This window comes from Diachasma alloeum, unplaced genomic scaffold (assembly GCF_001412515.2).
Source record: "Diachasma alloeum isolate Michigan unplaced genomic scaffold, Dall2.0 Dall_scaffold_00544, whole genome shotgun sequence".
NCBI classification, from domain to species: domain Eukaryota; kingdom Metazoa; phylum Arthropoda; class Insecta; order Hymenoptera; family Braconidae; genus Diachasma; species Diachasma alloeum.
The window spans coordinates 99533-113751 of record NW_021680676.1 but is presented as its reverse complement, the minus strand read 5'-3'; the positions used below and the strand labels follow the sequence as shown (position 1 = coordinate 113751).

The following is a 14219-nucleotide window of genomic DNA, read 5'->3' as shown; positions in this document are numbered from 1 at the left end:
TTCCAAATACGGTCACTCAGTACAGTCTGCCCTAGCTGAACACTGGATGGACACTGGACATACTATCCAGTACGACCAAGCCAGAATGTTGGCCAAATCTCAGGGCTATTTCGAAAGGAAATACCGAGAGGGTTTGGAAATCCATAAAAACTCTAACAACCTCAACAGGGACAGAGGATATCAAGTGAAGCCCATTTGGAAAACCGTCCCCCGGTTTTTTAATTGACCAGCTGATCAATTAAAACCATACAATTGGCTGACCCCCCCCCCTTCCCATTCCCCCACCATCACAGGGGAAGACATATACGGACAACCCCCAAACATCGGAGCTCAGAATCGGAGCTCATAGCCCTGAAGATGTAGACTGCAATGTTTGCGAAACGTTGGCACAATGCTGAAACCAAACGCGGCATCCATCCGGAAGCCAATAATATCAATCATTAATTATATTATCATTTGCTATGACAGCCGTTTTCTTAGTACTATTTTTCGGTTTCAATTATTAGGTGTACGACTTAATTCTCGGCCTTTTTCGACAATTTTGACATTTATTTATAAAAAAATGAATACAGATCTAATCTTGAAAATAATCAGCGTCACTTTGCACCCATTTCTCCCATCTATCGCGTAATTGTCGGATTCCGGCTCGGAAGAGAGATGGTGGTTTTGACTGGATGAAGTCATCAATGCTCTGTCGGACTTCTTCAGGAGATTGGAACTGGGTATCCACCAGGTGATGTTGTAGCGCCCGGAAGAGGTGATAGTCAGAAGGCGCAAGGTCTAGAGAATACGCTGCATGTGGGAGAATTTTCCAGCCGAACGTGGAGATAACTTTCAGGGTTTCTTTTGCTGTGTGTGACCGCGCGTTGTCCTGCAGCAAAATTACTTGCTTCGTATCACTACCAGTGAAAGGTCTCTTTTCCTCAATAGCATCACTCAATTCCACCAGTTGGTCCTGATAACGCTTAGCAGTGACGGTTTCCCCCTGTTCGAGTATCTCATAATACCTTACACTTTTGGAAACCCACCAAATACACAACAACAATTTTTTCCCGTGAATGTTCGGTTTTGCAGTTTCGTTGATGGCTCCCCCCAGATAAACCTACGACTTTCGCATTTTTAGGATTCTCGTAAAATATCCACTTTTCATCCCCAGTCACAATTTTATGTAAAAAGTCTTTTTGTTTGAATCTGGCCAGTAGGCACATGGCAATTTCACAGGGTAGAATTTTGTTTTCTGAAGTAAGATGATGGGGCACCCAATGACCTTCCTTCTGTATCCTCCCAATTATTTTGAACGCCTCGAAATAGCTGATTGAGTCACTCCGAGAGTAACGGCAAGTTCCTGTTGTGTTTGACAAGGATTTTCACTGAGTAGTTTGTCCAACTTCTCGTTCGCAACTTTTTTTGGCTGCCCAGGACGTTCTTCATCCTGGAGATCAAAATTTCCATCCTAAAATTTTTTAAACCACTTTTTACATGTGCTATAAGATGCAGCACTCTCTCCCAAGGCCGAACAAATCATTTCTTGTGCTTCTGCAGCAGTTTTTCCAAGTTGGAAGGTGAAAAAAAGAGAGTACCTCAAGTGCTGCTTGTCGAACCACATTTTTATTTACTGTTTTTTGAGGTTGTGTTAATCCGACCACAATCGGACTTGAGTGGTTTGATAGCTCACAGATGGCGCTTCAAAACGCCCTTTATTGCGGGAAATTCGTTTAATTCAAATAGGTGTTCTAATCAACATATTCTAGGGGCCGAGAATTAAGTCATACACCTAATACTATTCCCGCCAAAATATATTTCTCATTATTGACATTTAGAATCTTGGGGAAGCTTTGTATGGCAACCAATAATTTATAATCTGACTGACAATCAATAAAGAGCTGATTATGGAAATTTACACTTTTCATCGTACATTGTGGACAATGTGAATCTCTACATTGAAAAATTTCACATATTGTTATGTCTATCACCTCTTGTAGATGTTCATAATAATGAACTCCATAATTACATACCGCTGGAAGGTTCGGTTCAACCGTTATTTCCTCAATTGTTCTATTGTTACATAATGGACATTCTAATTCCATGGAATAACTTGGTTTCTTAGTGAAAATAATTGGACATAATTCAGATGTTGATGGACTGAAAACAATTCCATGAGGTGATCCCACCTTTCTTTGAATCAAATATTCTTTTGTTTGAAAAATATTCAATCATAGTCGTTCAATGTGTTCCTCATCAATTACATTATTTTCAATAATATATTTTATGAAAGTGAATTCGAGAAAAATAGAAGAGTCAAAAATAGGAGTAATATATTTCAAAAAAAAAGAATCCATTTCGGAATCTAATTTGTTAGCAATATAAACTATAGCCTTGTACGAAAAATACGATTATCCACGTTGTGACGAAATTTTAAGAAATTCCGCAACCTGTACACGACTTCATCGTAGAATTTCGAATAAAAATGTAAAGAGTGGGTATGTATAGAGTGATTTCTTTGATTTTGCGAGGGAGAGTCGCGATTTTTCCATTCCAAATGTTGGCACCCCTACTCAAGGGTGATGCAACACCCCATTCTAACTTCAGCTCACGGGGACCAGCCATCAGGAATCTCAAGATACTAGTCTCGCGGGAAAAATTAACGTTGGATTCAAATAAAATTCAAAAATAAATAATAAAAAGTGTCGATTCACATTAAAAAAGATAAATGATCAAATATCCGAGTAAATTGAAAATAAATCATTCGTTGCCTTCAAAATTTTTGTTACTTTCGCGGTTTGTTTCGGATTTTATGGGGTTGAATTTAGTTTATTACGGTTTAGAGTAAATTTACAGATAATTGTATTTACTGTTTCGGTTCATGCATTATAAATTCCTCGTGAATCCTGAGAAAAACGAAGATCCACCGTGGTTCAGAGCCGATAAACCGAGCTTCCCGGTGAGATCTCGTTGATTTCGTTGAGTCCACGTTGCTAATCACTGAGGTTGAGATGAAATACTCACGCTCCCCGGCTGAAGCACTTCGTGGAGCTGTTGGAGTCACCAGTACAGCGGGAAGGCCATGCAGGGGAACCTAGTCCAGGGTATCCCAACTCTATAGGAAAAAGTGTCGCCAGAAATAAAATGGCGGTTTAGTTTTAAAAGTTATGACGGCGTCGCTACGAGCGTCTCTCCTTCCCCTCTCCCCGCCCCTACAATCTATCACGAGTGTTGTAATAATAAATACTTAGCAATAGTAATAAATAAATTTAGTTAGATTAGTTTAACCAATTTCAAATTTATTACTGATCAAATTAATCACAACTTTGATCAAATTAAACAGAACATTCAACTAAAACATAAACAATTTTAAGCAGCAAGAGTATGAAGAGAAATTCCTATACAATACAATTTCATAGTGAATTCGCTAGGATTGTCTATTGAATTTCCTTTGAAAATTCGATCAGTTTTTTGCCAATTTCTATTGGAGATTTTTTTCAAGAGAAAAATTCAAGTCGAATACATTTAAAAAAAAAAATCTATAAGTTTAGATTTTCCTATACAATTCTATTCCATTGAGATTTTTCTATAGAAATTTCTCGCCAAAAATTTTCCAACTTGTTTTTTGCTTGGATTTTTTAAAGGGGCATGATGTAAAAAAAAACGTCGTAAAAAACTTGGAAAATTTCTGCCGAGGAATTTCTATGGAAAAATCTCGATAGAACGAATTTTATAGACAAAACAAAACCCATTGATTTCTTCCTATAAAAATATGTTCCATTAGATATTTCTATTGTAAAAAATTTCCAATAGAAATTGGTGAACAATTGATAGAACTTTCAATAGAAATCCAGTAGAATTTCCTAGCGAATTCGCTAGGATTTTCTATTGGAATTTTTCATACATGTAATACATTCCCTTTGACATCATTCATTCAGTTCCATGACTCAAAGCCCCATAGCTCTGGGTGGCCCATTTGATTTGGACAAAACTCCTCGTCTTCTTATTCTTCCTGAGATGCCGATTCCTCCTCATTATTTCCTTCTCCTTCTCCTATGCAATTATCTCGAGAACGAGTGAATTTAGGAGAAAATGTGAAAAAAATCTTTTTTGTAGCTGAGAAAAATTCCCACAAAAAAGGTCTTTTGACATTTTTCTCTAGAATCATTCATTACCGCGAGATAATTGGACAATCAACAAACACATTCAGTTCCACTTGAATCATTTATTATTTATTACTCATTAATTGTTGAATAATCTCAGCAATGAGGAGTTCAAGAAAAAAATGTCAAAAGATCTTGTTTGAAACGCAACTAAAATTCCAAAACATTCTGGTCGACCATCGGCCCACTTCGAAAATCTCCGGGACCCTTCGGGTCATCAGTCATGAGTCACCGAAACACGAGCGAATCAGTTTAGGCTTAGCCTCTCACCGTACAAGTCTATCTCGAGCAAATCACCTGTAGAGGTCGTATAGTATCCATTCGTATCTCAACGAGTTCACATCAACTAAGTAGTAGTCTCTCAACTAGTCCACAAATATTAAGTAGAACTCAACGATTAATTCAATGTTTAGTAATTCACCGAATAGTTATTAACGAGTATTAATCAACATTAGTAAGAGTTCATATTGAGAAGTCGATTCAGTCAATTAGCATTCAAAATTGAATACCTTTATTCAGTACATCACCTCTGTTGATTAAATTCAGTTTAAATTCAGTGGCTCACCAAATTAACATGCAAAGACAATCATCAGTGACATTAGACTATCACCAATGAAATTACATATTACCAAAGAGTGTACATAAGTTTTGACAAAGTGGTTCGATCCTACAAAATAAAGTGTGATTTTTTAAATCCAGCTCATCAGTAATTTTCCCAACAGCTCCCTCCACATTTTCATCCCACATCCACCCTAAATCTAGTCATTTACCAAACAGATCTTTTTTGTCGGGAATTTTATGACCTAAAAGACACATCTTTTGACATTTTCTCCTGGAATCACTCATTACCGAGATAAATGCACAATTGACGAAACAAAGTTTTCTCATTAATTGAAAGAACTTTTTTAAAAACACATCCTGCTAAATATGAAATTATCTCCAGAAGGAGTGGTCCTAGGTAAAAATATCAAAAAACTTTTTTTGCAGCTGAGAAAATTTCCTGCAAAAAAGATCTACTGACATTTTTCTCTACAAACACTTAGTAATGAGATAATTCAATAATTAATCAGCAGAAATGTCAGTTTATTTATTCTATTTCAGAATTTCACTCTAGAATTCAATTATTTCATTAAAATTCGATAAAGAATAGAAAAAAATAGTAACAGTCGACGAAATCATTGATCAGTGATCCTATATTCCAAAAAAAATCATTGTGCTCACTAAATTATAAAAAAAAGTTGAACGTTCGTTTACACATGGAAAAGGTCTTGAAATTTTACCTTCAGTGAAATAAACATGTGCAACTTTATAAATCATTCTCGTTGCATTATTGAAGTCATCAATCAGTTCCTGTACAGAGGAATTGGATGGTGTGATGAGGTAAACAGCCTCCATTATTGACAATGGCTGACGTTTCTTAGTCCTCAACGAGAGTAATTCCCTGAGCACTTATGTCATGCATTTTACATCATGTTGAGACCATTTGGATTGTCAACTGATTCACCACGAGAATTTTCCATTCTAAAACGCCCATTTGGCCGTTTTTGTCTGTTTTATGACTTTATTTATAATATCTGAAGGAAGAAACACCAAAATAACGAATTAAAATCGTCATTTTTCTCTTTAAAGAATGAAAATTCATGACTGGAATCTATCAGAACGAAAATTCTAGTATCTCTCTTGGATTTTGAGATATTTCCCAGAAACTTTGGCGAGTCCACGAGACTTTCCCCTCTCTGATAATAAAAAACCATAAATTAATTAAAAAATCGATGCTCTAAAGTTATGAACTCTAATTGAAGTATCAGATTAGGAGGAAAGGACTTGGAAGATTCATGGTGAATTGCCTTGAGGGTCTGGCTAGCGAAAGTGATACGAAAAAAGTTCTAACGGTTTTCGAAAGCAATGATGAATCGAAATGATTTTACAACGCATTGTGGTAAATAATTTATTATTTTCGTTAGCAATAAATTCAAGTAGATGCAAGACTTAATGAATTTTTATTACTCTCAGTTACAATTGTGATTTAACAAGTCGTGCAGACTGAGAGAGACTGGACAATATTATTGTCACCAAATAAAATATTTTTACATTTCATTGTTTCTTCATTTTAAAATTTTTTCAACAATAAAAAATATAAACAACTGAACTTGAAAGTGATTTCAATTTTTTCATTAGAGAGCTTTAACAATTCTTCAATTATCTCTACTCTATTAACAATATATCAAAGAATCTAAGATTGTACATTGTCTTCCGATTGACTACTCTCCTTATCCTGAAATTAATTCAAATATATTGTTGTGTTTATTTCTTTCGACGTGTGTACAATTTTTCATACATCTGTGTTGCTTGTTGGAATATTGGTAAATCTTTCAAGTGATTGGTTTTGCCTGTCAAATGGCGATTGAGCATAGTGCACCAATTTAACAAAAACTGGTCGATGATGAGTTTCATAATCTCATCATGACAGATTGCCCTATGCAATTCGCACCACATCCACGAATCATCGATAATTTTTCGCACTCTGCTCAACAATACTGCACTAATGTTTCGCCAGTGACATATTTTGGGCATTATTATGATCAAAGTTTGGAGTATCTTCCCATTGATCATGTCGAAATCAGACACTTGATTCATACCTCGCGGTCTAACAAAGGATACTTTACATTTTTCACATATTCCAAATATACCTTCCATTAAAATCGATTTCCCAAGTTTTTCCCTAATTTTGTCCGCCGGATTTAACAAGTAATCGCCACCATTATTGCAAAAATATGGATTGGATTGAAGAGGCGGAAAGATATTCTCCACCTCATCATCCCAATCCATTGTCGCTATTGGGGATTGACTGTCCGCAATCAACAGACTCTCTAAGGTAAATAAGAGCTCACCTTCGCACGTCTCTTCGCAATTTGCACCTACACGCTTATTATTATTTAAATTATTAATGAGCAGGGCTTTGTAATTTCCACCAAATTGCCAACATGAAGGGGAATCGTTTGGGCCAGCGAAGGCTCGCATCAATCCAAAATAATTCTCTAAAACATCTTGATTTATTGATTTTGGTCGAAGCTCTGTAAATCCTTTCAATTTTAGAACTTGCCACCGTTTTTGGAAGCCTCCCAAAGTCATCAGCCAGCTAGGAATGGGATATGCTGGGTGTCTTGGAGGGGACAAGGATATGGGATCGACATAACGCATCTTCTTCAGCGTGTCGATAGCTGTCTGCCAGAAGGAGTGATAGGGACTGTCATCTGTGATTGGAGTGCGTAAGGATGGGGCACCAGGCTTTGGAGGCAATGATCCATTGACTGAATCAAAAACGTCATTGAAAAATTTGCAAGCCTCTGCTGTATTTAGCCCTTCATCTCTTTCAATTCTCAGTTCAGGACAGGGGCCTACAAACCCTATTAAAGAATTTTGTAATATCGTTAATAAATCGAAAGATTGATTTTCATCGGTGAATGGCTTTGCCTTCGAATTTAATCCAAAAATTAGTGATGAATGTCAAAATAATGGAATTGACAACTAACCAAATAATGTCCATTTTCAGATATTTCTCTGAAAGTAATCTGAAAAAAGTGAAATTGCCTAAGCTTGTTTCACTACTTCATTTACCGAACATTTTTTTATGAATATCTTTGAATGTTACAGAGATATTGGGTTTTTCATATGAACCTTTTTTATAGCTTACATTTGACTCTACAATAAAGGTATCCACAGAAATTCATCTATTTCATGCAGATTCCTAGATATTAGAATTCGTCCCTCACGTAACGTGTAATTGTGAACATTTATATTTTTAGTATCATCAGGTTCAACTGCTGAAGCCATTCTCAAGTCTCGAAAGCTGGCCTCACCATCACAAATTCTCCTACCGGGTCCATCAATAATATACACCGCAGTAATGACACCTCCACAATTACCACCACAGTCCTATATACCACCACCAGACTCAGCACCAATTCCTTATTTATCGGGTAAGGCTATACCAGCCCAACAGTATCAAATAACTTCCCCAAATCAGTCAGCCTACCCATCAACACTGTCATCCCCTGGTGCTACAACTACACCCACACAAATCCCTCAATTTCTCATGCCACAAGCACCGCCAGGCTCAAATCCCTATCCCCCAGAATTCCCTACAACAGCAAGTGCTATCATCACAACTGCCCCATGGTCCCCAACGACACCATTACCCTCAACCTTCACAACTCCACCCCAAAAAATTTTTTACAGTCATTCACATCCACCAGCTAGATCGGAAAGACAGTGTAATTAATTTACAATGTTTATACTCAATTCATAGTGTGTCATTTTGGGCTCTCGGTTACTAGTAACATGCATTTTACGTTGCATTATTTATGTTCCCTGAATCAATCGCTTTAAGTCTGCATTGTTTTCTTTTCCTTCTTCGTAACACGAAAATAACAATTGCATATATATAAATATGATGAATATATCTATCCATACCAGGATAATCTGAGGCGCTAGCGTTATCATATTTAATGTTAATTAATGTAGAATTCATGTATACTGTAGGATAGTTGATGATAAAAAAATGCTAATAAATGATAATATTATGTGAGCGGTTTAAGATATGTGCTGTGCTGCAAAATGTGAAAAATTTGGCTCAACAATTTCCCCCCCATTCTAATGTTTTTTTAAATGGAAAATTCACGATGAAAATATAAAAATTACCCAATTTTCCCTATTTTTTCAACAACAAAAAATTTCTTTTAATATACATCACCCAATTGTACTTGAGTCCCATGATGAAAATGTAATCGTCAGTTCATATCGATGATGCTGCATAATCGCTAGTACTAACTATTCAGTGTAGGACTAAAAATCGAATATGTACAGAGTAGTGGATCGTTGAATATAATCGGTGTAGAAACCTAAACAGGTAAAAAATCATTACAGTGTACCATTTAACATCACTTTGGATTACATATACTTTATATGAAGGACAGGAGTAAAGTGCAATGGTGGGAAGGATACATCCAGCAATCGTCCAGCAATCTAGACGAGTTGTAAATGTTTCCTAGAGGTTTAATGATATGTTATGGAGTGTTTCATCGAATTAGGTTGAGGAACATGAGCGGAGAAAGTAAATAATAGAATCACATAAATATCAATTCGGTAGTGAAGTGGTGATCTGTGATTAATAATAAGTAAAAAGGATGTTTTTTACAACAAAAATTCCCAACAAATAAATCTTCATTAACTTTTCCCCTCAAACTCAGTTATTCAGCCAAGATCATCTCAAAATAATTTAAATAAATAATTTGAATAATAAGTATCCAAAATAATGTGAATTATGGAATTATTACTTCTTACCACTCCATTATTGAATTAACTTGGGTGATTCTTGAAGATTAATAATTGTCGGGATTCTTTTGGGAAAAATATTCTTCTAATGAAAAATGAGTTACTCACCAGTCTTTGCAAAAGATCCAATGCATTCTGCTACCGAATTGCTGAAGACTTGTGCTGCATGCTTCACTCTCATCTTGTTCATTTGAATTTCATCGATATGTTGACTCGTTAATTTATCCATTCGTGGATGAAAACCATGAGCCATCTGATCAATCATGTAAGCACGCTTAATGACAGACCACCAAGCTAACTTTTGTTTTTTTACAGGGCTCTCATCGGTTTCCACCGGGTTTCGGTTAGTCATCTGAGCTCTTAGGGCAGTGGAGACTTTTTTCACGAGGTAATTCATCTCGAGTGGCTTTGTGACCATATTGTTTCGAGTACACTTTAAGACATGGGGTGGGTCCATCAAGGGGATCAACACGGCTTCGCCGATTATGATTGTATCGTGTGCAATGAATTAGTCTTCTATTATTATTCATAGAAGTGGATTCCTAGTGAATTCTGTTTTTTCCACTGAAGGACAACATGTCAGATTTCATTCCCAGTGGCCATGGTGAAGAGAAACAATTCAAAATTTTTTTTATGGTTTATCAGCTTTAGAGAAAAATTTCAAGACACATTTCATGTAAAGAATTTCAAAACTTACAATAAAGGGCTTTTGACATTTTTGCCTAAAACCACTGATTCTCGAAAGAAATGCACAATTAACCGAGACTTTACAAACTGGATCGAATTTCTCATCTTCAATGAAAATCCAGTAGAGAGCTTAAATAGTCCAAATATCATTTTAAGATCTATCGTTAGGATTGTAGATTAAGGTAATCATTTACCTGGGTGTTCACCTCTTTCACGTCGTATAACATTGGATTGCCTCGTAAGTTCCTTTAGAGTCGATCTATTGGAGGTTGATTGATCGCAGACTGTTCCCAGTATTTTGAACCCTGTGGACTCTACAGCCTCTACAACCAATTTTACACAGCGTACCAAATCTGGCTGCTTCGTCAGATGGCTACAGAAACCATAAAAGACTGGCAAAGTCCACCCAGAGTTGATACCTCGAAGAAAAAAAACCAGGCCATGGTTGGCGAACCCTGCGGTTCTTCGATACCCCCAATCTTCAAATTCTACGATTTGGTCGGAGGATTTTTCGTATTGAAGATGGAGCATTAATTGCACTTCATCCCACATCAAAATGCAAAATTTCTCCTTCTCCTCCAACTTTTCTCCAAATTCACGCAATTTAGTGAGAACTACTTGGGTGAGCCCCGTAGAGCAGGGAATTTTTTCAGTCACTGTATTCACCGTTGAGAGTCCAGGCAGTATGATATTCTCCGCTAGAAAATTATAGCCCCCTCCTAAACGCTTCGCTAAGCCGAGTGACGACACTTTTTCCGACTGAGTGCATCTCATGCCCTAAATTAAATATGAAATCACATCATGATTAATGATGAAATAATCAACTACTATCAATTAAAAATTACGAGTGATTCGAATTTAATCAGGAAAAAGTAGAGATGAAGTGCAATATAGTATAAGTGTGGAGTGGGGAAGTTTAAACTCATCAATCGAGAGACCTTTCTTATAGTTATTGGAATCACTGAGGCTTGAATATATCTCATTAAACCCTTGCAACTCAACAATATTTGTCAAACATGCCAAATAGACTCTAATATTGATTGCCAGTGGTACTGCGAGCCTTGCGGGTAGTACCCCCTTCCCTTTATTACCCTCTCCTCTTCAATTACCCTTCAAGTACCCTGCCTTCTCCAATTTAAGAATGATTGTTTCTAGCAATTTCCAGAACAGTCGGGAAACTTCTAGAGAAACCACAAAGGGTCACGAGGGTTTTGTAATATTTTGGCTGAATTAAGTTCTTAGAAATTCTTAGAAATTGCCATAATATTCTAGAACATTTAATAATATATAATGGTTAAACAATAGAAGATGTTTCAAGATCACTCTCGAATTTTCTACAATATTCTGTAACGGTATGGACCTTTCTGCAACTTTCGATAATTTTCCGGAGAATCGAACATTTCAAATATAATAGAGTAAGATAAGATTTTTAAGACATACCTTGCGTGCTTGCCAGCATTTCGCAGCGTCATAGAGAAAATAGTTTTTTTTTGTACGCGTCATTTTATCCCATTTCGTGAAACGATCTGACTTCAAAATCTCCTTCACCCTCTCTAATTTTATTGACGCTCTCCGCTAGTTTCGAGACATACTTCGATACTTTTTCTTCAATAAATTCTTGTCCCTCTTCACTGAATTATGCTTTTCCTTTAAATTTTGGATGTACCACCGAAGTTCTGAGGGTATTTTTATTTTACTATTTTGTCTAGCCAATGTCTTCTTTTGCTCCACTTCTACTCCAGAAATTCCCTCCACTGGCTGCTGTAGAGCAGGTTTATCGTTTAGGAGTTCAGGGAAAGATTCACTACAATTTGCAGCGTTCTGTGAAGTTTTCGCACACCTGGTAGAATCACGAAACAGAGTGACTGTGGGAGCTGTGCAACTGTAGAACTGTGCACTCAATTTTGGTAGAATTGGAAGCGAGGACGGATTGTGGTTCACTGTCTCCTCCCCCAAATTTTCAATATCTAATCCCATCATTGCTTGTTTAATAATGTCTTGACTTTTGGGTTCACTCACAGAGATTTTCTCCGCTAAATTTTTATGGGGTATAACGTGAGTTTCTAATCATCTGCGTGAGGAAGTGATTGAGTAATCACTTTTTTCAAAATGATTGGAGCAAACATAATATTTACATAATTGCTGAGTCTCAAGGCCATTTAATTTAGATGAATTAATTGCCTTCCTCCAAAGCTCTACTCTCCAGGGATTCTTAATAGGGATTGTGTGATATTGGGCTGCTGTTGATGTCCTACATCCTGGCAAAACACACTTAGATTTCGAGTCACAACTGTCTGTTGACATTATGTTCCCGTCCGACCCGAATTGAGAAGAGTTCACACTCAATATTGACTATCACGTCAATATTTACATTTGCTATCAAAATATTTCACAATTAATGTATTCAAATGTAGCTTGACACAAATTTTGTTAGGTTGTGGTCTCATTGCCATGAAAAATAACAACATTCAAACCTTCCTGCGATTGCGCGAGACGCTTGTGGCGACGCCGTCATAACTTTTGAAACTAAACCGCCATTTTATTTTTGGCGACACTTTTTCCTATAGAGTTGGGGTACTCTGACCTAGTCCACTTATCTGCATGGATTGCCATGGACTTCCTTCAGTTTTACGGTTTTGTTGTTGGTGATTTCCCAATAGCTCCGGGGAGTGACAGTGACAATAAAGTGCATTCACTTAGATGAAAAGTGCATTCGCGAGTAAGAAAGGCGAACAGCTGCGCAAAAATTCCTCATTCCGAGTCTCGTTTCGTTACCAACAACTAATTAGGGTTAATATCCGGTTAATTAAATTTCTGATTAAGAATTATGGCTTAATGCCGAAGTACATCAAAATTACGTTTGAATCAAACTCCCCGCACGCTAGTCTACATGGACGTGCCCCCGGCCACAGCTAGACGGCGCGCCAGTCGCGCCCACCAGCGATGAACATCCGCCCGTCAAACGAGAGTTAGTCGAAAAACTACTGCGGAGAAGACCCCATCGAGACGAGTGACAGGATCCAGAGAGTTGGTGAGGGATTATCGCCGAGGCCGAACACGAGGAGAAATAGTAAGCTTACATCCTTTCACCATGTGCACTCTCTCCCGAGGAGAGAAGTGCATTTTTCCATAGTGGGCCCCATAGATAACCCCCTGGGGAGATTGCACCGGTCCTCAGAAATGACTGACGCCGATCTGCATTCCCAGCCACCAAACACTCCCCTGGATGAGCTGATAAGTGCACCAACTGAGTGCATAAAACTCTCGTCGAGATCCCTGATCCTCTCCCTGGAGATGAAACTCGCAGTGAGTCCATTGTCACAATGAAGACGAAGTCCAGGGCCCGCACGAGAGGATGCACATACCTCACGCCCTGTCGTGAAGTCATCGTACCTCTTGGGCCACAAAGAGGAGTATTTAGAACCATCAGTGCACCACAGGAGTACATAAGTCGTCCATAAGGATCTTCGGAACACGTGGGAAAGTTTCTGTATTATCTCTAGTGGGAAAAAAAGGAATAAAACGTATGTAAAAGTGCACACATGCTCTCCTCTTTCTGTGGGTGAAGCTGTAGTGCACCCGGTGAGTTAAATCGTCACTCGAGCGAATTGAAGCCTCAATAGCAGGGACGAGAAATTGATGTAACTAAAATTGTCAGAGGACCCGTAGCTGAAACAAAAGTCTGTGTGAAGTTGGTTCTAACCAAATTGTCATATTTTTCAATTTTCGAATGAAATATTGTGTTTATCGGTTAGAATGAAGTGGAACGGATGTGTAATTGGGGAAATGTAAGGATATGGATGCGAAGAATTGAGCTGGTGAGTGAGCGGTGATTTGTTGGCTGACGGCTTGAAACGATGTGTATGTGAAATTTTTCAATCACATCTTCTCTCACTTATTTCAGAGTTGAGGAGCAGAAGTAGCTAAACAAAGCCGATCCTGGATATTACTTCGGAATCGGGCCGTTAGATGGCGCGGTCTTAGGGCCACAACGGGTCAGATGGGGAGTCTGATCATGTCTCTTGCAGCGGGTGGCGGATGGGAGGGGGGGGG

General features: G+C 37.7%; 1 protein-coding gene across 1 annotated transcript; it reads left to right on the top strand.

Moving 5' to 3' along the window:
* Positions 1 to 7247: 7247 nt before the first annotated feature.
* Positions 7248 to 8520, top strand: LOC107043037 (leucine-rich repeat extensin-like protein 3). Its single transcript, XM_015264337.1, has 2 exons — positions 7248 to 7410; positions 7952 to 8520. Exon 2 carries the CDS (start codon positions 8053 to 8055, stop codon positions 8425 to 8427), a length of 375 nt encoding a protein of 124 aa, XP_015119823.1. The 5' UTR covers positions 7248 to 7410; positions 7952 to 8052; the 3' UTR covers positions 8428 to 8520.
* The last annotated feature ends 5699 nt before the right edge of the window (positions 8521 to 14219 follow it).

What these genes read in the sequence shown, in the direction of transcription:
- LOC107043037 (XM_015264337.1), top strand. Translation starts at nt 8,053, where the DNA reads ATGACACCTCCACAATTACCACCACAGTCCTATATACCACCACCAGAC.